Below are 25,122 nucleotides of genomic sequence, written 5' to 3'. Positions count from 1 at the left end.
CCGTTTAAAGCGATTGAAGCGCTCAAGCTGAGGGACGCTGTATTGCCGTTGTTCCTAGAGGGCACTTGTGCGCTAATTGTTTGCGGAAAGGGTTCGTCAAGTATTGTTTATGAGTTTATATGGTTAACAAAAATATTGCGCTGTCAATTTTATATTTTAATCAACTTTTAAAACGGTGGTTAACATAAATTCCGATGTAAAAGTTCAGAGCGGATTTAATCAGATATGAAGTCCTAAACCTTTTTTGACGTACTAAACATATTTAATATTAGTTATATATAGCGCTATATTTATTAACTCACACATCACACACACACACAAATCAGCCTATCGCAGTCCACTACTGGACATAGACCTCCACAAGTTCGAGCCAAAAATGGCGTGAACTGATGTGTTTTGCCCATAGTCACCACATTGGGCAGGCACCGCCCGGTTGGTAACCGCAGGGCTGGCTTTGTCGCACCGAAGACGCTGCTGCCCGTCTTCGGCCTGTGTATTTCAAAGCCATTTACTAACTAATACATAGGTATTTCAAAGAAAAATATAGATTTTACTTTGAAAACAACATACACTTCTAACTCAAAAATAACATCTAAAACCAAATATGTCGATCCTGAACGTTCTAGAGCCTTCAAAATTACCAAATTTAAAATTATTTGTAGCACTAGAAGATATTATAAAATATAAAAATAAAACTATTGAAATAATAAAATATTTTATTTTATCAATTAGGTAGGTTATTAATACTAAACAAATGACACAGCTGATTATAGATAAGAAACCATACTTCTTTATTTTTATCCCTATTGTATCTCAACAGGAATACGCATAGCACTTTGAGATTATAAATTTTTCTGCCAACTCTCCCCCAATGCGCATTTCATGCAATTTTTCTCTAATTAAAATTATTCCGATTGTCGTTCTGTACGCGTCTGTTGTGGTCCGCGACGCGTGCCATTTTGAGTCCACTCGTGCTTTTTAGTGCCCATGTTTACCCTTGCCTTACCCGTATAATAGAATTGACTTTACGAGAGAGGAATATTGTGGTTTTATATGCGTATGAAGTTTCACGATTTCAGATCATTTTCTTGAATTCTTAATTATGTTGTATTGTCTTTGTTCATTGACAAATTAAATTAAGCTACAATTTTTAATATCATATCAAAAATCGACCGTTCCACCAGGGATCGAACCTGCATCTCCGACTGACCGTGTTGGTGCTTAAGCTAATTAAGCTATGGAACGATAGATCGACATTTTTGATATGATGATTTTATATACGATTTTGATGTTTACAGTTTGGTAACTTTTAGAACGTCCTCTGAGATTTACTATTAAGTCTTCTCCTACGTGGTGAAAAGGCCTATGCCCAGCAATGGGATGTTACAGGCTGAAACTATACTATTAATTATTACTACTTTTCCACAAAAATACGTCTTCGAAGGGTATTTTTAAATTATCACCTATGACTCCGCATTATAATCATAAACATTTTCAGATTAGATACATTTTCCATATTTTTGTTTCAACGTTTTCAAAGTATAAGTTCTACCTTCTATTTCATACGGTTACGGAATGTAAATGACTTCGTCCAATAATCGATGGTTTCCTTAATTGCATAACTAGTGGCAAATATATAAAAAAATAAGCGTGTCATTTTTATATGCATTGAAGCCTTCTACACCTTTTTTAATATTTTGTGTCTTATATCACCTGTAAAACTAAATTTACTGTTAAGTTTTAATAACCAAAAATTGATTATTAGTAATTAGTTTCTTAATTGGGACATAAATATACCAATAAATATAAATTTAATTTTACAAAGAAAAATTGGTGTAAGTCCAACGATGATGTATTTATACAGAAAATAGATGAATATTAGTACATTCAGAAATATATCATTAATCTTAAAGAAGATTTACTTCATCGTTCACATATTAATTAAGCAAACTTGATAAACAAAATTTTCAAACAGAAAAAAAAAACTGCAAACCAAACATTCTCTTTGAAACCTTATCTATAACTTTCGTCACATTAGCGAAAAAAATATATTTCGCATATTGTATACGTGTGACGTCAGAAATCACAGATAAGATAGACAAATCGGGTCCGGATGACTGCGCGTTTCGCTAATGACGGAAAAAATCTTGCGTCAGAATGACGCGGGGAGACAAAAAGGGGACAAAAATGTTTTAAAAAAGGGGATGAAAGGACCCTTTGTGGCCAATCGTGCGGTCCGATGTTTTGTTTGATTTTTCTCACGTTGGGGTGTTTTGATGGTGAATTGATTGGGATTGATGATTGCTTGTTATATTTGACTATCGATTGTTGGAACTATAGTTTGTTAGTTTGTAAAGTTTTTGCGTGCTTATATGCTTATAAGTGCTAGACTAAAATTAATTAATATCTCCTTAAAATCGAAATGTTAGATTAAATAAAAAAATAATAATTATCTTTACATAGTAATTAATATATCTTTTAAACATTATATAACATTAGAAATGTTATAATATATACCTACTGTGTGTGTTAAGGCTTTTATAATTATTATTTTATATAATTATTGCTTTTAAAGAGGCTTATTGACAGGCATTAGCAATAAAACATTGCAGTTTCTAAATATCTATATATAGACTATATCGTAGATACATACATTTATAATAAAATTAAAGCTTAACGATAAATAAATATGCGAACAAAACCACATGGATTATGTAGTTAGTTTTAAATCAAACTTTCTATATTAGGAAAAAATATTCTTTGGACGTCTTTATGTCAAACAACTCAACGCCTGTCATGTAATAAAATATTTTAGATTTGTTTATTGAAGACTGTTTTATTAAAATCGTTACACTTAATAAATACACTTTATTAATTAATATAAAACGTCAGTATAATTAATTTAATAAGTCAAAATCGATTAGCATTTTAAACATCAACCGAGTTTATTTTAAATAATTTTCTAATTATAATAAGATTAACGGTTGCGGCCTGTCAAAAAGTTTAGCACCTTTGAAATTTGTAGCACTATATAGAGCTGTGTCAACTTTATACGTCTCTACTCGTAGGCTTGTTATTTAAACTACATGTAAGTAAAAACATTAATACATAACCTAAATCTGATAAATTAAATAAACTAAAGTTCGAAAGTTAGCTGAAAAAATGGAAGTGAAACTGTAAAAGCTTCGAAGCTTGATCAAATACATTAGTAAAACATGGATATGAAATTTGACCAATTTTAATAAATTTTAAATCTTAAAATATCAAAATATTACTGCGCAAGTGCCTAGAAGATAATAGACATCATATTATACTCATACTGGTGTATTATGTGACAGTCTTGTCACAATTTGTATACAACATTAATCCGCTTAAAGAATAACGCTACCTATCTCCGTTACTCCTCATAAAACATCACACGCGCGACAAGGACAGAGAAACGTGTTTATCAATAGGGGGTTAAAATCGTAGGCATCATCAAGCTTATTACCGTATTCCATTAACCATCCCCAAGCAAAAGGCAACAGAAGGAGCAGTTTTGTTTAAACAGATAAGAAATCTCTTTGACAATTTGTGCTTATTCAAATAAGCCAGCCCCCGACACATAATAGGTTAATTTTAACGAAACATAATATACGGTGCTATCTGCGCAAGGTTGATCTGTTTCACGCTTCACTGGATTGTTTGCCTTATAATTTAGCGTGTTGAGTCTTAACTCGAACTTTAGAAGGCTTTTGATCTTTTATGTAGAGGCGTTGCAGATGTAGTGTTTTATGTATGTTTATTATAATTGCGAAAATTTTGCTAAATTTAATTAAAAGATTTTTATTATTTTTACACGTAAAAAATTGAATCGTATTTGTTGTAACTGATAATTATCCGCCAACCCGCATGGGAGCAATGTGGTGCATTAAACACCGACCCTTTCCCTATATGGGGAAAGAGACCTATGCCCAGCAGTGGGATATTACAGGCTGAAGCGTAAGCGTTACTGATAATTACTTGATAAGATCTGAATTAAATCATTGACTAAACTTCATCTTAATCTTAAACTTATAAATATATCGTAGGTTACAAGATAAAAACCGCGTAGCACATCTAAAGCACTTATAAATAGTAGTAAATTTATCACTAATTATGTAAATATATGCAATAATAGAAGGTACCTCTACATGTCCGCTTTTGAAATATATGTTTTATCTTTGTATTAGATAACATCCGACCTGATAAGTATCAAAGTTCTAACACGTGCTAATATATCTCTAACTCTCTACTAATATTATTAATATATATTATATATTTTTATTTAAATATATTTTTTGAATGATTGTAATAGATAAACTTACTGGAGAGATTTAAAAAATTCTTTCACCAATAGAATTTACGTTATCATTGAGCGACATATAAAAATTATACAAAAAAAAATCTTAACAACCTCAGTCCTGCACCTAATAACCGCAAGCAAATATCTAAGAACATAATAAAGTTATATATCAAGTACATTTGCATTGAACATGCGACAATTGACTTTCCACCATTCCCAATGATCCATTTAAATTATAAGAGACAGCGCTCGGACCAACCGGGCTTAAATAAACAAGTGTTGGGGACGAAAAAGACCAACGAACTCAAAATTAACGAAACTGATTACATACCAGTTCCAAAGCGTCGGGGTCCTTGTTTGTGACCGATTCTTTTCATTTGTCTACCTATGTGTATGTATTTACTTTAAAATTTTAACCCTCCTGAATATTAAGTTGTGTTGTTTAACTCATGGTATATAGAGTATTGTGTACATACGTACATATGTACCTAATTAAATTCGTATTTTTTTATTTGATTACTCTAACAAATACTACTCGCTTTTATTATTTATTTTTATATAGGCTGAGCCGTATGCTTGTATGGTCGGCATAAAAGCATACGACTCACCTGATGGTAAGCGATTACCGTAGCGTATAGACGTGTGCAACATTAGAAGCATCGCAAGCACATTGCTGAACCTACCCCCAACTTTGCCCAGGAGCTCTAGTCACCTTACTCAGCACAGGAACACATCACTACTAGGAATCACTATAATTTAGCTGTGTCCTTCTATAAGGGTACGTCTCCAGTCAGGCTGCTTCAGATTTTGAGCAGGATGTTACCTACTGTGCCCTACTTCAAAAATATATCTGAATTTATCAACCACGAAAGGGGATTTAAAAATTAGAGAACTTTTGCGCATTAAAGATTTGTTTATTTAACCATGCTATTTAAAATGCATTTTTTTTTCACGAATTAAAACAGAAATTTACCGATGTGTTATATTTTAAAAATATATATTCAATAGAAAAAAATAGACACTTAATTGTACTTTATAATTCGTTGTCAATTCAAATAAAGAAAATGTTTTTAAGGTTAAAGTAAATTTACTCAAAAATTAAATAAAAAAGTTTCATTATGTTTATTTTTTAATAATTTTCATAAAACATAAATCTAAGTAACGTACCTATACATATTATACTTGTGTGTGTAAGTTGTAACATAAATACAAAGATATTCGTTATTAATTCCGAATTCAAATACAAATCGGCACGTAAGTCGATTCAAAGCGTTTGTCAAATTACCAAAACCCACCCCATGACTTGTTGGCAAATTCCAATTTCATCTTTAAAATCGCTACTGATTGTCTGTTTACATTTGCCTGCTTGTTTTGAATTTAAAGACGGGAACTTAGGCCTGTGATGTCTTTCTGTTGAGGTAAGGGCGCTTGTACATTAGCGACACTGCTGTTTTAATTAAAAAATATATTTTCAGTAAATAATCAAATATATGTAGTAATGTGTACATGATCGATTTCAAATACAATTAAATAAATGAACTAAATATTACTTTAAAATGTTTGATGTTCTTTTTATTATTTAATTTTATAAAAGGTTTTCATGGTCATAATAGCGTTTATTATTGAATTATTGGAAAGTCCTCTACCTATGTCTCTGTACTTGTAAATATCTTTTGCAGATTATTATTTTACATTATTTTACATATAAAATACATGTTTCAAATTCTTCCTATATAATTTCCAGCAATTCTTTTAGTTTACTAAAGATTGGCCAATTTCGTTAAAACATATGTAAATGTACATTTATAAGTATATGAAAAGAAAAATTAAGTTATATAAACAATACCAATTAGTACTTATCAATACTTCACCCAATTTGACTCAAAATAAGATATGTCTCACGTTTGTCAACTCCATATACAAAGTCGTATTGAATACAACTGAATCCAGAGACCATCATAAAATGGTTACATTATTAGCATACAGTAAATAATCGTTACTTGAATCAAAACGCGACGAAAATGTTCAGAACTGATTGCACAGATAAGTAGCTTTGCAAATTAGGCGGCCATGTTTATGTGTTATCTGTCAAACCGATTTTAAATTAAGGCTTTACTTTGAAATTTACTTTTTTTGCTATATTAAAATTTAAAAAAAATTGAATTTAAATTTCGAAAATGCTGAAATCGAATACGATCTCATTTTGTTTTTCGATACAAATCTGGGTGATAATTGTATGTTTTTTTAGCTTATATTGGGGTGACATTTTGAAGTGGTTTTAAATTAGCAAAGTAGTTTGGTAAAGATAAGATACTTAAAATACTTTAGTATAAGAAACTACTTAATAATAAAAGTATCAATTAGAAATAGAATAGTTCTAGTTATTGCAGCTATTGCCACAAGAAAACGGATCTAAAGATATCGTTTGATCACATTAGTAGATACTCCTAGATACTCATACCCCATTGACATTTATTTTTTTAAATTTGATTTGGACTCTTAAGTATTTACTTCATTATCTTCGTAAATAAAATACAAGCGACTTACACACCTTACATGGGTATATCTATCAAAATATCGTAGTAAAAATTTAACAAAAACGAAAAAAAAAACGGTATCAACAAAAACAGTCAATTTCTTAATTAATATATGGCCCAACATTTTCCCCGGTACGAAGACAACTTACTTGTATAAAGAAAATCACTTAAAGATTAAAGAACCCTCGATACGATGTCCACTTGCATAAATTATTGTACCGAAGTCTATCAAAGAGATAGACTCTTTTGTGAAGGAATGAATCGAGAAAATTAATTTGGGATATTTTTTTTTTTTTTTTGAGATCCATTATAAACGATATTATGAAAGATGATGAATCTGTATTGACATTTTTTTCTTTTGATGTTAAAATTTGAAATAATAACGTACCTATTTGTCTTTGAAATTGTGTCTTTACATTCCCTTTATTTTCATAATGGAGTATTAATTGATTTTTAAAAATAGGTCTCTTAGAAAACGATGTGTTATTTTTATTTGACATCTGTTTAAATGTGATCAATATTATTTGCTGTCATTTAAATATTTTAAGAATATTTTAGCATAATTTAATTATTATTATGTAAATGTAACTCTTGTTTGTTTTTTAATTAAGTTATTCACACCTACGTCTTCTTTATATCTCTTTAAACCCGAATGCACAAAAAAGAAGGTTGTGTTTTACTCTCTATTTACGAATAGGTATTAAATGTCCATCTCTTTGTTTTTTCATAAATCCTGAAAGAGAAAAATAAATACCGATAAACACAATAAATATGTTGGTATGGTCATTGAAACTTTAAAAATATTTTTTCTACCAAAGTTTAATGGGTTAAAAAATAGTAACTATTGTATTAGGTTAATTTAGAAATGAGATAATTAAAATTTAATAATCAACAATATCATTACATATAACCATAAAATGTCAACATTTATCTAATTGAAAGTCTACACTTTTGCTATTAATCCACTAATAATCCTCTCTGCGTATCAATGGTTCCACTACGCAGTCGGCGAGGCAAACACAATGGAGGTTACATAGCAATCCTGAAGGGATAATATGCTATACTGATTCAAATACAACGGTACTACGATGTACGCTATTTTCTGAGTTATTTATTTTAAGTTACTTTAATAGTTTATATATTTAACTCTAATATTTTGATCCTCAACAACATACTTATTTATTATAGTACACATAATATTTACACTGCTTAATACAAAAATGTGAATATCAATCAAAACAGGTCATTTTCGGAAGCATTTCACCCCAAAAGATGTGTTGATGACGCGTTGGCGCAACGGTCACTGCATGTTGCGCTAGCAGTCGTGGGTTCGATCCCCGCACTTGACAAACCTTCGTATTGGCTATACAGATGTTTGTCGTGGTCTGGGCATTTGTGCTTGTGTATTGTGTGTGTTTCCGGACCCCCGATACAGGAGAAAATCCTACTGGGGGCCGTTGAGTGTAGAGATTTTATTTATTTATAAAAAAAGGTTATTAAGCAAAAAAAAAAAACAGTATTTACTTATGATTTTAAAATAAATTTAAAGCTATAATTACTTTTAAATTTTGTAATAGGTAGATATCTTAGACATATTATATATTGTTTTGGTAAATTTTTTTGCTACCTCTTCATGTAAGCAATACAAATCGTTATTAAACTTAAATATGAGACAGCGAAGGTATATAATTATAACTCAATAATATAACCCATTATATGTATATGCAAAAATCATTATATTATATGCAAATGCTTGCAAATTGAAAGTAATCGGTTATTATAATCTAAAATTAACTGTTAATCTTCAAAGCGTATATCTGGAAAATAACATTTTAACTTTTCAATCGAGTTCCATAGAATCCGGTATTAATGATCCACAATGGATCTTCCATTGCGGTGCAAATTCAGTTACGCACAGAGACACGGGAAGAAAAGGTTTATATAAGTAATAATTTATTTAAAATACGACCTAAGTCACCTCCCATTAAGGTCGCATTCGCCTAACCCGTTCCCGACGGTTACATCAAAGACAGTTAACTCAGGATGTGGATTGGAATTCCTGATCTGACTAGTAATAAACTTGCTTCAACTTTAAAGAGATTTCAAAAGAACGAATAAAGAAAGCGAAGATGTTTTTATTAAAATCGCTCCGGACGGAAGAAAGGGGGAATTTTTTAAAGTGACACTCGTCCAATATCGTTTTTTTTTTTCACCAAAGATGGCCGACAAATCTCAATCTTTATTGGGTTTTAAATTTGGAAACGCCGTAATGATAGTACGCTTTGCATACATTGTACGATTGTTACCTCGTTCGCGAAATTAATGATATTAAAGACGGCATGTAACATTCGTTTAACGAGAATACATTAGCGGTGTCGTGTTTTTATTTGTAGCTTTCGATAATATATTTCGTATTTTACGATTCCATAGTCGTGATACGCAAATGTTCACGATGTATTTTGTCACAGGATGATTTTTCTTTTTTTTTTTTTCTTTTTTCCTGAACTTCTTAATTTCAATTGCTCATTTGTTTGCTAATCAGTGAAAACGTTTAAGGGGTAGTAATATCTATTAAATATAAATAAATTAGGTAATTTATAAACCACATGGATTTTTTGAAAATACTCTTAAGCGATTAAAAGATTTTTTTAATTTCTTGCTTATTTACAATTTTTCTTGATATCATCTTTTCCTGAAAATGTCCTGATATCATATCTGAATAATTTATTAAAATTACGAAAAAATACAAGAATATTTTAAATGTTATTATAATTTTTTTTATTATGCATATAAAGGCTACTAAATATTTAAAAATAAATAAATGGGATGAAAAAAAAAAAAAACTCCTGGAAAAGATACGACTCAAAAAATCCCCAACAATCCCACAATTCGTAGATGTTTCAACAAATACAAAAAAAAAGAATTTCTAATAGACAATGCGAATGTTTAGTTACAAAAGTATTTAGATCCGTCTTAACATTGAACAGCATACTGTGTTTGTTATTTCATTAAGTGTTCAGATACCGGTACATTTATTGTGATTCCCGCCAGTACATCACAAAGAATGTTTATATTAAAACCGAGTGGCGGGTTTTCGGTATTTTTCAGCCGTACCGTATAACCGTCTGTCTATTAGTTAAGTACTCGTACCTCTCGATTCGGGATTGTATTGAAATAAATATTTACGTTTGACCGAACATTGTTGCCAGTGAAATGTTAATATCTTTGTAAATAGACGCACGTGGCTGGTTCGTATTGTATCTTTATATAGATCATCGGTATCTATTAAATTAACGTTTCAATTTTCAACTCGAAATTATATTAGTAGCTTGTGTCCGCAGGTCCTCGTATTTCTTGATACTTACACTTGTAAGAAGCAAGAAAGCTTCCAGAACCAACATGTTTCTTTACAATCCTTAACGAAGATTATTAAGAGCAACTTATAATTTTGTTAGGTATCGTTTAACTGTACTACTCGTATTAATTATTTTAATATTCTTTTATTAGGAAGTTACGCTATCCATAGGCCGCATAATTATGCTGAATGAAATCCGCAAATATTCATAACAGCGGAGAGTAGCTTATGTCGTTTTTAATAACCTATCTCTGGTTTTGCTTACTATCGATAGGTTTTTGACACAGTTTGTATGAAGCGTACGTCAAAATTCTAGCAAGTAAATTTAGAGATAAATAGAATATCGAAACTGGTCGTTAAATATCAATATGGGTTGAAGCTCAAAATACGTCTAGTATTTTATAATATTAGCAATTTAATTTCAGCGGAAATTATAAAATCTACACAAATACGAAAAACATTTTCTATTTAAAAACACTAAAATTAGAATTTTCTTAAAAATTACGTATATACGTAAGAAGTTATACTTCATTGGCTAGCTAACTTCACTTTGCTAACTTCTTCTTCGTTGACTAGCTAACATCAGAGTGTCGGGTTTTTCATTATTTTTTCCTTACGCGCCCAAAGAATTGTAACTTAAAAAATCTACACATCACTCAGGCTTCTGATACAGAATTGTGTAACAGCACACATTGTATTCACTATTTCACCCTACTGGGAGCAGTTGAATATGAGGCGTTTAAGAGCAAGCCATTGCTTTAGTAATCCAAATGTACCTACGTAATATTTACAAATCGAGTCACTTTGCCTGAAAGCTCTTACTGGAGCTGAAGACAGACGGCTATCACAAAAAACTGTATCGACGTACATCAATCTGGCTTCACACTCATCTCGCTTTGTTTATAAGAGAAAATAATAACTTCGTCGATTGACAATGATGCTTTTATATAAAACCACTTAAAAGTTAAAAAAATTAAAATAGTTTTGTTAAAGATCATAGTAGGTAATTGGTGGTAAAGCTTTGATGGACTTGGTACTGTTCGTTTATTTTAACGTATTATTTCTATGTATATATATTCTATGTATATAGGTATACGTTTGTTTACCAAACAAAAAAAATGTGAAATAGAAACGTCAGTTGGTCTCTATTACTATAAAATAAATTATTTACCTACTTGATCTCTGACGGTACCTAATGTAGCCGTAACATTAAAAGATTCACCTAATAGATTTTAATATATTTAAAAGGTTTTTTTCAAAAATGTTTGAAAAACCTTGTTACCTAATAACGTTCTATCATGCGAGATACTTACATTAAAAGTTTAGAATTGATTTTAGCAAATGAGAATGTACAACACAACGCGAGTCTCATCAATTATAAATACAGTATATTTAGGAACACTGAATCCACTTTTAAAGTACGCTACTTTAAGAATTTTCATCGAAAAATTAAAAGTTGCGTTCCAGACAGTTTGAGCTATAATTGGAGGAGCCTCGAGTTAACCATCCGGACAAGGATAACAAGTTATCTGGGTAACAAGCAAGCTATCCGGGTAATAGCGAGCTGCCCGGGTAACAAGAGAGCTGTTATCCAGCTTGTAACGAGCCTAAGACGCATAACGATGCGACTGAGCAAAAGTGGAAGGCCTTTGTGATTTCAGTTAGGATTTTTCCATGAAATTAGTAACGGGGAGAGTTTGTTAAGCATGTAATAGGAATTTTGAGAAACATAAAGACAATTGCCCAGCTGTGGGTAACCTTGGTTGCATAAGATACATTTATAGGCACTGAAAGTTACTCTGCTTATATCGTACATATTAAGGCCTAAACTTATGAAATAGTGATTCTATTTATTTTTACGCTCTAAAAAAACTTCATTATAAAACTTTCTTTATAAAATATATGTTTACTATAGTAGGTAATATAAATATTTAGTACTACTACGAGTACAACTAAAATTTCGAATGAGTATGTAAGCCTTTGCATTTGAAACTTATCGTGTTCCGTACATTCTGATGAACTCGAAAAATCATTTGATGTAACGCAATTTTGGTAATTTTTTTTTTGCGAAATACTGAATTGAGTATATAATGCAGATTTTTTATTTCTGATACAAAACTATGTGATACCTATGTATGCCTGTAGCAGTTATTTTAGTATAACATACTTCAACTGTCTGTCTGAAAATTAAATATATTTTATTCGAAGTTAGCGAAAAACCACTGTCACTATTACTTTTCCCTTGTTACGTCTATTTCACAGGAGATTAGGACGTGTCCATTAGCGACAAAGGACAGGTGTTGCGTCGGTGTGCGCTAAGCTTTATTAATCTTTTCTCTTATGGAGGTTTCGCACTTTTGTGGAATCAGCTCTATTGATGTGGACAAAGCGGGAGAAATCTTAGTTTTATGTTTCACAGGGGTCGTTCTATTAATGTATTATACTTGTAAGAGGGAATGTAGTTTTAGTTTTGATTAGATGTATTTATAAATTAATCTTTAAAACGATTGTACACTACTGTTCTACAGCATCCAATTTGTAACAGTTGTTGTTGTTTGCAGATCGGAGATAGAGTAACACGACATTTAGTAACTAAAAATATTTGTAAATAAATGAAACTTTTACAAATATGTATAGGTATATCCCAATAAATAATTTCCTCTATGACAATTTTAAAAACGTAAAAATCGAATATTTCTAAAGTTTTCCGGAATAAAAAAAAACCTACCTACATTAAATACTCATATCATAACCACCAACTCGCACTGCCCAGCGTGTGACTATTGTCAACAGACATGAGTTCACGCCATTTTTGGCGCGAACTTGTAGAGGCCTATGGCCACCAGTGGACTGCGATGAAGTAAGAGTGTGAGTGAATGATCACAATATTACTTAAAAACAGAAATACAAATGTCTTTAGGTAATAGCTTGTGTTAATACCTCAATATAAAACCCGAATTTCAAAATCCATAGTTACAATGTTAATAACATCAATGCGCTCAAACCGCCAATTAAATAACGATACGCGTATAATTTCACGATCGACCCAAACAAAATAAATATAAATAAGCCTATTAGTTGTAAAAACAACGTAGCCGAGCGTATCAGGTTGAATAAATAAAGAGACGATAAACAAAGGCAACCCCAAAGCCGAAGGGACGCTTACAGACCAACTCCCGCGAGAAGGCAACCCCCTTCCTCAACCCACTTCCAGTAAACCCCGACCCCCGAGACCCCCTCCTGTCTTGCCTCTTTGGTTCTTACCAACCCGGATGCTCGTCCCACTTCAACTTTTCTTTTATTCCTTACGTACTCTTATGTTTATTTTTGTTTTCCGTTAGACAGCGGAAATAATAGCGTTGCTTTTGTACGGACAATTTTAATTTGTTTGGGTATTATATTTCGTTACGAAGATTACCTTAGACCTTGTGTATATCTGTTTTATTTAGAGGCAGGATGAGTTTATAAATTATATAAAAACGTTACTGCATTACCTATATAAAACATAAGAAAAAGACACGATTTTGTAACCAAAGATACTCGTATACCTAGTCATAATAAAACCTTAAAGAAGGAATGTTCATTTTAACAATACGAAAAATTCTTAAACTTTGATTTTATGTACGTATAATAAGACTTATCTTCTATATTTCTATTGTGAGTTAATCTAGCGTCGTCTCGAGTTATCCACATTACTCTTAACATTTTCAAGATTTGTTGGCGATGATGTTGGCGGGGCGTCATTATGTGTCTGCATTCAATCTTACAATTTACCTCGTTTTAGACAAACCAGCCTCGTTATAATGGAACCGCGGATCGCGAATGGGCACTCGTTTTTAATTATAAATCCTCTTTCCGAAGATGAAAATTATTTTTAAAGTCTACGAGTATTTATTACACGTGACGCATGCGTGATTTGTTATAATATTTTCGTTGTAAACACTTATTTTATTTAAATTATTATCGCTTTTGATCTTTAGCGAATGTGTTTGTATAATTGTTTGAAATACATCGTTCATTGCTAACTGACTTCAAAAAAAGTGCTTATGTGATTGACCCGTATATTTTTGAATGAGTTTCTATGTTACGTAAAAATTCTCAAAAACTATTAATCTCATTTGTATATAGTTTTCTGTTTGAGTTGTATCAAATTTATAACTTTTTTATTGTTAGGTACTTGTTCAGGAACTGTTATATTTTTATTTTTGTAATATTTTTAATAAAATGAATAGTGTTAGCAACTTGATTGAACATTTTTTTCTTTGTATATTTTTTACTAGCTCTATCCCGCGGTATCACCTGCGTTAATTTTAGGTAAAAAATGTACTTAAATATTTTGTAGACTATATATGTATATAAAGCCTTCCTCGGTAAATGCACTATCCAACACAAAAATAATTTTTTAATTCAAACCAGTAGTTCCTGAGATTAGCGTGTTCAAACAAACGAAACTCTTCAGCTTTATAATATCAGTATAGATTTAAAAACCCCTTATCTTTGGATATGATATGTCAGATATATGAGTGCCTAAGTATATCTAAAACTTTTATGAATTACCAGTATATAAATATAGTAAATTTGACCCAAATAATATAAAAAACTTCCAACAACTTCCTTTTGTTCGTAATAGACAATGTTGATCGTAAAGCCAAGGCCGGATGTTCGGAAATCTTCTGCTATTGATTATGACAGAACTATCGTTTGAAAGTTCCGTGTGATGTAGCGAGGGCTTAATTGTTGATTTACTGTTTGTCTTCACAGTCCACTGACAGGACAAGCGATAAAATTTACAAGAAAAAACGTCTTGGCGTGGCTAAAATACAATAATTTTATTAATTTGTTATTTATATTGAAATATATGTTTTTTTTTTTTATTACATGTATGATATTTTATTTTAAATCAGTATATTAAGCACTTTAAGTTTTTTTGTTAGTATAAAAATTTTATTTAAATTTTTGAAATATGTTCGTAATTTTTATAAAAATAAGAGTCATGTATCATCATGTTTATTTATAAGATAAAAAAAAATATATAAAGAAGAGTTAATTATTAGAAGTAGGGTCTTGTTATTACGCCCTTGTTAGTTCAAAAGTGCAAACAATCAAGTTTGAACACTCAAAAAGACAAAAGTTCCTACGGGCCATCGTTATTGTATTAAAAGGAAGGCTAGAAGTGGCATGGAACGTTTCTTATATGAAGTACTATATAACAAAAAAAAATTGTCATAATATTAAAAAAGAAATATTAAAAGTAAATAAATAAAAATTAAAGCTATACTTATGACACATATCTAGACAAAATTTTCTTAGTATTGTATCTTTCTGACTTAGACTATGTTTTATTTTAATAAGAATTAGTTATTGCCTGAGAGTTTAGGGAAATCCGATTTTTTCAGTGTCTTTATTCGAGCGATTAAAACACGTAAGTATAATAATAATAAATACCTACGTTAAACGACTACCTGAAGATTAATCTCCAATTAATTAAATTTACCTAAATACAATAAAAAGAAAAATCTGTATAGAAAGATCTATAATTTGCTTACATAGTACATACCTTAAAGATCAATGGCATTTTCACAAGACCTCATGATCTATGGTTGACTGACATTCAAAAATTGAGTAGCCCCCAACCGCGTGCGGTTATTTAGAATTAGCGTGGTGATTTCGCCGCACGACGCCCCGACACGTGCCAATGACTTTTGTATGACAGAAGTACTTCAAAGACACAAAAAGCTCAATAATATCCATTGATGAATAGAAAATTACATTCTTATAGGTATGGGGTTTGCGTCCTTAATAGTGATTTTGAGTTTGGAAGTTTGTTTTACTTTTATTAATTTGTGGGAGGAATTTATATTTGAATGATGAAGTTATATGTATGTTATTTATAACTTAATTATATTATATCCACTACTAAAAATTTACTGATATCAGTAACGTTATAGCATATGACCTCTCAGTACATAAAAGACCACGCGAAATTAGTCCAAAACAATAGCTATGTCTAATCACAACACGTCAATGCGAACAAAATTACAAAATTACAACAACCATGACATTCATGCGTCCATGTATCTTCCATTCAAGGCTTTCTATTTTATTCAAAATAAGACTTAATAAGCTCGATAAAACGTGGGGAGTCCTCACAATACCAGAACGCATAATCACCGGACCGATTCGCGATAAGATCGACTAAAAATCGCGAATCACCTCTCACAAAGTAAACTCCCGTGGCGATCCCGAGCTTGTTTGCGGACAAGTTGCACGATCGGTCTGACAGTTTAATTGGCGGTTGTCAAAATGTTTGTTGCAGTAACACTGATTGTTATTTTCACTGCTATCTTCTTGTTTATGAAATTTATTGTAATTATTGTTGTATTAGTATTTTTTGAAATATTGTTTTGGTTTATACTATTTTAATTTTATAATTTGTGATTTAAGAAGAAGCAATAAAGTAATTAAATTAAATTTGAGGTTTCATATCACGTCGAAACTCATAGTTAAAATTTATAGTTAGTCCTAAAGTCAATTGTTGTATCATTGAATTTAATTTCAAAATTTTATATAGCAATAAAATAGCTATTAGCTTTGCTTAGTAATAATTTATAACATATACGATATTGTATGTTTTGTAAGTGCAACGAATGCAGGTCTTTTGTAAAGGTATATCAAAACTTATCTCCCGATCCATCGAAGCTCAGATAAAAACAAGTCATGCTATTGCAAGTTGGCGAATGTAATAATTAATTCAAAGCATTATTGTGCAATCTGTTCTCGATATTAAAACGCATTTTAGAGTACGAATCGAAATGAATAGAGACGCTTTTTTAGTTCTTATAACAAATATTTTATTGGTATTTATATCTACATAATTGAAAAACTTACATAACTTTTGCGTCGTTATTTGTCAAATATAATGGATTTTTTTTTTAATAAAACTGTAATTACTTATAAATTTTTCAATGAGTATTTGTTGGAATTCATAATTTGGAAATCTTAGGATTGTGTCAAGCGTGTACTAAAGTACATTCCTTGAATTTACTTCATGTCTGGTTTAAGATTTCTGTAAGACAAGAATTATGTAAGTATCTAGAAATATTTTATTAAGTACGTTAAAAAAATCCACTTTTTTATTCTTACATTGCTGATAAAAAAGACAATATCTATTTTTTATTATGAGTTCGTATATTATATACTTTATTGCACTAAAAATAATGTACAGAAAAATTATGCATAAAGTTGATGGCAAAGGTGGACTTATCTCTAGAAGAGATCTCTTCCAGTCAACCAATGGTCATGAGAGAGAGTGTCATATAGCGGGGAACACAGTGCAAGAATTAATAACGTAATAGCTAAAGAACTGTAATTACATACTTACAGGTATAAATACATACACTTACATAGATACATATAGATATCATACATATACATATACACACACTACTTACATACATACATATATACACATACATACGTACACACATAAATACAAATATATGATATAATATTATAGGTAATTATATACTTACATATTCATTAAGTAGATGATTGTAAATTGAGTTGAGAAATAAAATGCTGCTTTAATTTACGTTTGAAGGAAACAAGGGAAGGACTCTTTTGTATGTATATATATATGTATTATATGTATGTATTGTATGTATGTATTGTATGTATATATATATATATATATGTATGTATATTCCCCAAACTAGGTTTAATTAAAATCATTTAGGCATTTATACGTAAAATATTACAAATAGATTTAATTTCACACCTACTACTACTTAGGTAAGAGATTTAATGTAACACAATTTATGTTTGTCGACCTACATTTCGAATGCATATAATAAAACGAAATACGAATCGCTACTCTAAAGGTTCCGTATCTCGGTCTGTGCATTAGCGGTTCAATTTGATATGTCATCATACCGCCTGCTCGCCGCTCCGCTGCGCTTTGTGCATCCCCGCGAGACAATTGTTATCCCCTTTATCGCCCTTTATTCAAATTATCAACACATCAACGTAATACGTATTAATGGTGCCGACCATAAATAAAACCATAATCCTCTTAACTGATGTTGTACATTTGTAATTCTTCCAAGATTTCAGGTTTTTATTCAACAAATCGTCGTATCCTACGAAAAAGGGCGCAATGGCGGTAATGGCTTTTTATTTTTATTGCTTATTTGAAAACTACGGCTCATTGTACACCAGATAGAGTTATTAAATCATAAAAACAAATGCTCTAAGTACTTACAATTATAAGTTTAAAAAAAAGACACAACTGCGTTTTCTAAAATTAACCGACGAAAAAGGTCACAAAGTTCACTGTGGCTTTTGTCGTCGTCAGAATTACGAGCGGGGAGAGAGCGGGGTGAGGCGTTCGCGCCAATGTGTCATTTTTGAGCGGACTAGCATCTCGTGAGCTCGCGCTTCACCTTTGTGTTTTATTGTAGTATAGAGAAAAGTTTAAAGACACTTTGTAGTCGTTTTAATAGTTGTTCACTATGAAAAGACGAGGTAAAACATTAGTGAATATAGCACTGAAAAAAAAAACCGCGTCTGTCAAGAAAATCGAGAAACATAAACAAAGTAAGTATATAAAACGTTTTCAAATCAATGTTGATATTCAAGTGTTTTAAACAAGCAATATTTATTTTTGGCTGTAAATAATGTACTTAACATAATTGAAAATCGAATAGTTTTTTGATTATGTTAGAAATTTGAGTTATTTATTATTCTATGTAAAACAAATTGTTGCTTTTTGCGGCGATAATTGTCATTCCGCCGAAAAAAGCCACTAATGCATTTATGTCTTTGTTCCACGGAATTGTCGTAGCTAAAATCTTAATCGCACCCCGTTTCTAAACGCTTTTGTGGCTTTATTCTTCAAACATATATATTTTTAAATTTATTTTTATTTTAACCTTTAGTTTGCATGAAATAAAAAGCCTTAGTTATAATAATCTACACTTATATTATAAAGAGGAAAGATTTGATTGTTTGTTTGTATGTTTTTTAGAATTTAATTGGTTCCGAAACTATTGGACCTATTTAATTCATAATTCTTTATTTGCCAGAAAACAGTCAAAAAATATTCTTTCACCTAGGTAAAGGAAGCAAATATTTTTCTTAGTAGCCTATTTTGTAAAATGCTTCGCTCGCATGAAATTTGGTTATACCGTGGCTAAAAAAGCTACCCTTCGCCAATATCAAGACATTGTTAATTCAAACTTTAATATTGCTTTCTATATTCCTAAGAAGGACCAGTGCGACAAATGTCACTCTTTTAAAAATATTAAAGAACCGACGGAGCAACAAAAAATTGATCATGAAAAGCATATAAAGTACAAAAATTTGGCGAGATCTCTAAAAGAAATTGATAAACGTGAAGCCGAAAATTCTGACGGCAAAACGCTTGCCGCTTGTTTTGATATGCAGAAAATATTGACTTGTCCACATGGTGATGTCAGCATTTTGTATTATAAGCGAAAATTAAACCTTTACAATTTCACAGTATATGATATGGCTCAAAAAGTTGGATTTTGTTACATGTGGACAGAAATAAATGACAAAAAGGGAGCCAATGAAATAAGTAGCGGACTTATGCTTTTTATCCAACCAATAATAAATAAGGGTACGAAACATTTTAAGTTTTGGTCAGACAACTACTCTGGGCAAAATCGGAACCGCGTTGTTTTTGCATTATATCAATATCTGGTGGCTTAATATGATATTGAAAGTATAACCCATAGATTTCTAGAAGTCGGACACACCCAAAATGAAGGTGATAGTGTTCATTCAGTGATTGAGGGCGTTACAAAGAAAAGGACAATATATATACACCTGATCAGTGGTTTAACCTAATAAGATGGGCAAAAACTACAGGAGAACCATATAGAGTCAAAGAAATGACAATAAATGATATAATAGACTGTCGTTCTTTGTTAAAAGGAAAAAAACTGGAAGAAAAACGATGACGGAGAAAAAGTTGAATGGACAAAAGTGAAAGGTATTTATGTGAGTAAAGAAAATATAAACGTCATAAAATATAAATATCAACTAGATGAAGAATATAAAGTCATTACAACAATAAAAAGAAAAGTAAGAGGGAAAGCTAATGATATGGCAAATAGTATAAAACCCGTAAATTCTGAAGTTTTAAAAATAAAGTGTGATAAATACACCGATTTAAAAAGCTTGTGTCAAAGTAACATAATACCGGAAGAATTTCAACAGTATTTTAAATCATTGCCTTAAAATCAATCGATAGATAATACAAACAAGAGCGATGATGATATCGATTCTGAACGTGACCAATAACTAATTTTATAATTAATTTTATGAGTATCAGATACCTCTTTGAAATGCTGTTGAATTTTATATCCAAGAAAGTTTTAATAAATTTGTAGTTAATTAGTAAATAAATACTTGATCTCAAATGTAATAATTGTTTTACTTTTTGTTTTTTGTCTGCAATTTTTTTCAAAAATATTAAATTTTATTAGGTACGTATTCAATCAGTTATTTTTAATTTATTTTAAAATTGTAAATCTAGAAATAACAAAAATTTTCTGTGTGTCCGTCTGTAAAATTTTCACGCACTTTTAAACTGCACAACCAATTTAAGATAAATTTTTAATGAATATTTTATAGGCAGTGCAATAATGTTACAAACATAATAAATAAAAACAAAATTTAATTTTGGAATTATTTATTTATTTATTTATTTGATTCATTTATGACGGCCTTATCGCTAAAGCAGCGATTTCTTCCAGGCAACCTTTGGGCAGAGGACTAGAATTGATTGTTATTGGGGATAGGGGCGCAAAATAAGTGCTATCAGTCATAAACATAAGTATATATTATATATATTCATACATACACATATACATACATATACATACAAATACACCTACACAAATACACACATATACACGTACACAAATACCTACATAAAGACATAATAATTTGATAACAAAGAAAAATACATACACAGAGAAAAAATTAATTGATAAACGAATAAATAAGTAAAAAATAAAAATAATATAATATTACGATGACAAGTACATTGCCTTAGTTAGCCTCTTGAATGATTCCAATGTTTGAGCTCGTCTTATAGTTAGCGGCAACGAATTCCAGAGACGACAGGCTTCAACAGTGAAAGATTTAGAGTAAAAGGTTGAAGAATTATATGGAATCTTTAGGATGAGGTTATTATCAGAGCGGAGAGATCTTTCGTGAGTATCACTAAGAAATTCGAAACGGGTTTTTAGATAGGAAGGTGTTAGAGGATTAAATAGGATTGAGTAAAGGAGAGACAGAATGTGAGTATTCCTGCGAAGTCGGATAGGTAGCCACTTGAGCTGTTTGCGAAATTCTGAAACATGGTCATATTTACGTAAACCAAATATGAACCGAATACAGAGATTTTGTAAGCGCTCAAGTTTATTTAATTGTTCTTCATTTAAATTAACAAAACTAGTATCAGCATAGTCAAGAATCGGTAAAAGGAGAGTCTGTGCAAGCATAATTTTAGTGGGAATGGGAAGAAAGTTGCTTAACCTTCTCAGAGACCCAATTGCTGCAAACAGTTTTTTGCTTATAAAGTTTATTTGGTGTATCCAAGATAGGTGTTTGTCAAAAAAAATACCAAGATTTTTCACTTGATCGCTTATCGGTATACGTATATTACATTATTATATTATTGCTTGATCGAAATTGTTAAAAAGCCACTAATGCTCTTACGACCTTGAATTTTCCCCCGAAAAAAGGCGTAACGTCCTTTAATTTTATTCCGTTACAATTTTATACCACGAATAAAGACATAACCAACAAATTTAGCTAAAATATTGAATATAGAGATTTGCAAGTAATTTTATAAGAATTATATATAATTTTCCTTGTATTTCAAATTCATATTTTTTTTACAATTGTATTGCTTTACAAATCAGACGATAAAAACCTCCTCCTGAAAAGTTAGCGTTTTGTAATTGTGTCTTTATTCGTAGGATACGACGAAATAATCAGCGTCGAGTACCTAATAATAATCAATCCGAACAAAATCGAAACGGTGGGCCAGAGTGATATATCTAGGAATGAGGACATGTCAACCAATGACAGTAAATATTATGATTTCATCCAAGATCTTGCATCTCTTACGTCAATGTGACGTCCGTTTTATTATACAGCGTTCGACGTATTTTCACCAAATCCGTTCCTTGAACAAAGCAGTTCGACCTAAATTCAATAGCAGTTAGGATTAAAATCGTTTTAGATGTACGAAAAAAATTAGTAACAACCCATTTTGATATTCTCGCTGGGTGTATAAATTATATCATGGCATTTCCGGTCTTCATCTCTGATCTCTTTGTCAGCTCCTACAACGACTTCACCTCCTTCAAGTAAAATGGGTTTGATCTATGTTTATAACAGAACTTCTATTTCATCTTAATCACCGACAAACGGCTTCACTGCTTTGACAATAGGTTAATAGCGATTTATTGGAAGCTCAAAATATTAGTGTACCATCTTGAAATGTTAGGAAGTGTAATCTCATAAGCGGTTGCATTATTGTACGAAACTCATGTTAGACTGCCAAGGACAAAATGACAGATGGTGTGTATTTGCCCAGGCTAATTATAGCAGTGGCCTTCTTTATTGATCGGATATCAGCGCATACGCTCAACACGTAACGTAAGATCATGGCTAATGAATTCCATCAATCGTTGATCCACGCGGAAATGATAACACTTAATCCTTAATGTGAACAAACTAACATTCGTGTATGTTTCAGTTCCCCACAGATCAGTCATTTCACCTGCGTATTGATTGTCGAACCACAGTTACTCAGCTCCATCAAAAATCGAACCTTTATATCATATCTTACATTAATAGCATTATCAAAATGTTGTCCAAACGATGAAACGACGGACCGCTATAAAACATAAGCATCAATTGCTAGGACATCTCCACGGAGCTATTAAATAAAAGTCTTTTCACATTAGATAAATCGCGTTCGTTATTCGGGAACATCTGTCCCTTGCCGATTACAGCCATACATTATGCTCGGTTTGTTGTTTTTAATAAAAAGTTTAATCCGTTCGGTTATGACGGCAATTTGTCTGGCAGATGGAAAAACTTGGTCGATTACCAGTGGCGCTCCGGCCTCCAGTATCGGTATCGGTAGCTATTACAACCGCATCACGCTTTTTATTTGCGTGATTATGTCATGCTTATTTATGTATACGCTTCTGTCTTCCATTAGCGCTTTTTCTTTTTATCTCCTTCGACTATATTTCACTTAAGCGCGTCGTGTCACAGGATCTTTTAAGCGAAATGAAAGTGCTTTGTAGTCTCCGATATCTTTCGTTGACTGTAATGTCGGAAATTCGAGTCATCGAGTAATTTCGATTTCATCACGTTATAATATTGTAGCCAACAATTCCAACCATTAACAATTCAATACTGTCTTAATGAAGAGCTGATAAAATGTATATTGTGATGTCCGTCAAGGGACATGAGTAATTAATCGCAGTTTTCTTTTTTCGGTACGGCTTTATGGTTTCAAAGATTTAGTGGGCGTCCCCCGGGTGATTTGTGCACACAACTTAGCACTCTTTGTCACGGCAGGCGCTTAAGCGTGTAATATATCTTGAGGGACAAATATCGCGAAGAAAGATCTCTCATTTAAGCGATGTTCAAAAGTATTGCGACTCGTAAACTGTTTATTCTTATAGTATTGTTACTTCGCTTTGAAGTGGATTTTTTTTTATTTTAAGGAATGAAAATACTAAAAATTTACGTACATATGTATTGAAGCCAATAACACTTTCTTGTAGATATTATTGTAATTCTTATATTATGTATTAAGCAATATCTTTAATCACAATTTTTTTTTCACAGAATATGGGCACGGTGTCAGCGGAAATGGAACTGCAGAGACTTCAGCAGGAACACCTCAGAAGACAGGAGATGGTGAGGCGTGGACACTCCTTATACCCTGGACCTCCACTTGGGCTTCTTCCACTATTAGAGCAGATGCGACCGCAACCACCCCCACCATCAAATGTAAGTAATTTTGAAAAAAGTAAAGTATAATATGAAAAGAAAGACATAGAAATAAAATAGATTTTTTTAAAAAATTAACTATTGCTAATAAAGCAATTTAAAGCGAGTGATATGTTTTTCATCTACAAATTAAATTGTACATAACTTAACAGCCATTGTATCAATTTATTTTAATAAAGAATAAGAAGGAGAATGTATTTTTGGAAGACTTTAATCCCCATAATAATGGAAGTTATTGACAAAGACAAGCACATCTATAGACGAATCTGTCTACTGTTGAGTCAAAGCACTATATTTGATACTTTGTAACTTCTTGATAATTGCGAAAGAATGGCTTCCTAAAGGCAAAAGCTTTGCGATAAAATAATTAAATTCTTTATAGTAGTTACATAGATTTATAAATTTCTTATTAATTAAATATTTGAGACAAAAAAAAATCTATCAGTTACGTAACTAAAATCGTGTTTTAGTTGAAAACGACTCCAATTACACGAGTAACGAAATAATTATTTGTAATTTGTTTCGTAAGCCGCTCTCATACATATATTGTATAGCCTTAAATGTCAAGAGTTCGTTTTATTCTATTGGTGCTTCGACAGTTAATATTTTGCTTATTTATCTTAAAATTAAAATTAAAATAGTCAATTATATTCCATTTTATGGGTAACTAGACAAGCTATCTGATTTAACACATTAGTGGTTGTCTATGATAAAACTATTATAAAACCTACCCTCCTAAACACAGGCTTTCTAACGAGAAAAAGAAGTTGGTTCAAACTAGTTAAAGTATAAATCAGGAGCTGATAGGTCTGAAAGTTTTTCATTCATACAAT

General features: G+C 31.2%; 1 protein-coding gene across 1 annotated transcript in view; it reads left to right on the top strand.

Annotated features, from left to right (window-relative positions):
- Positions 1-25,122, top strand: part of LOC123662928 (transcription factor Sox-6) — a 75,496-nt gene that overhangs the window by 42,779 nt on the left and 7,595 nt on the right. Inside the window, exon 3 of the mRNA XM_045597695.1 lies at positions 24,125-24,289. Coding sequence (XP_045453651.1) covers positions 24,125-24,289 — 165 coding nt within the window. The remainder of the gene's footprint in view (positions 1-24,124; positions 24,290-25,122) is intronic.

The sequence above is a fragment of the Melitaea cinxia genome, chromosome 19 (assembly GCF_905220565.1).
Source record: "Melitaea cinxia chromosome 19, ilMelCinx1.1, whole genome shotgun sequence".
Lineage (NCBI taxonomy): Eukaryota > Metazoa > Arthropoda > Insecta > Lepidoptera > Nymphalidae > Melitaea > Melitaea cinxia.
The sequence above is the reverse complement of the archived record's forward strand: the minus strand, read 5'-3'. Positions and strand labels throughout refer to the sequence as shown.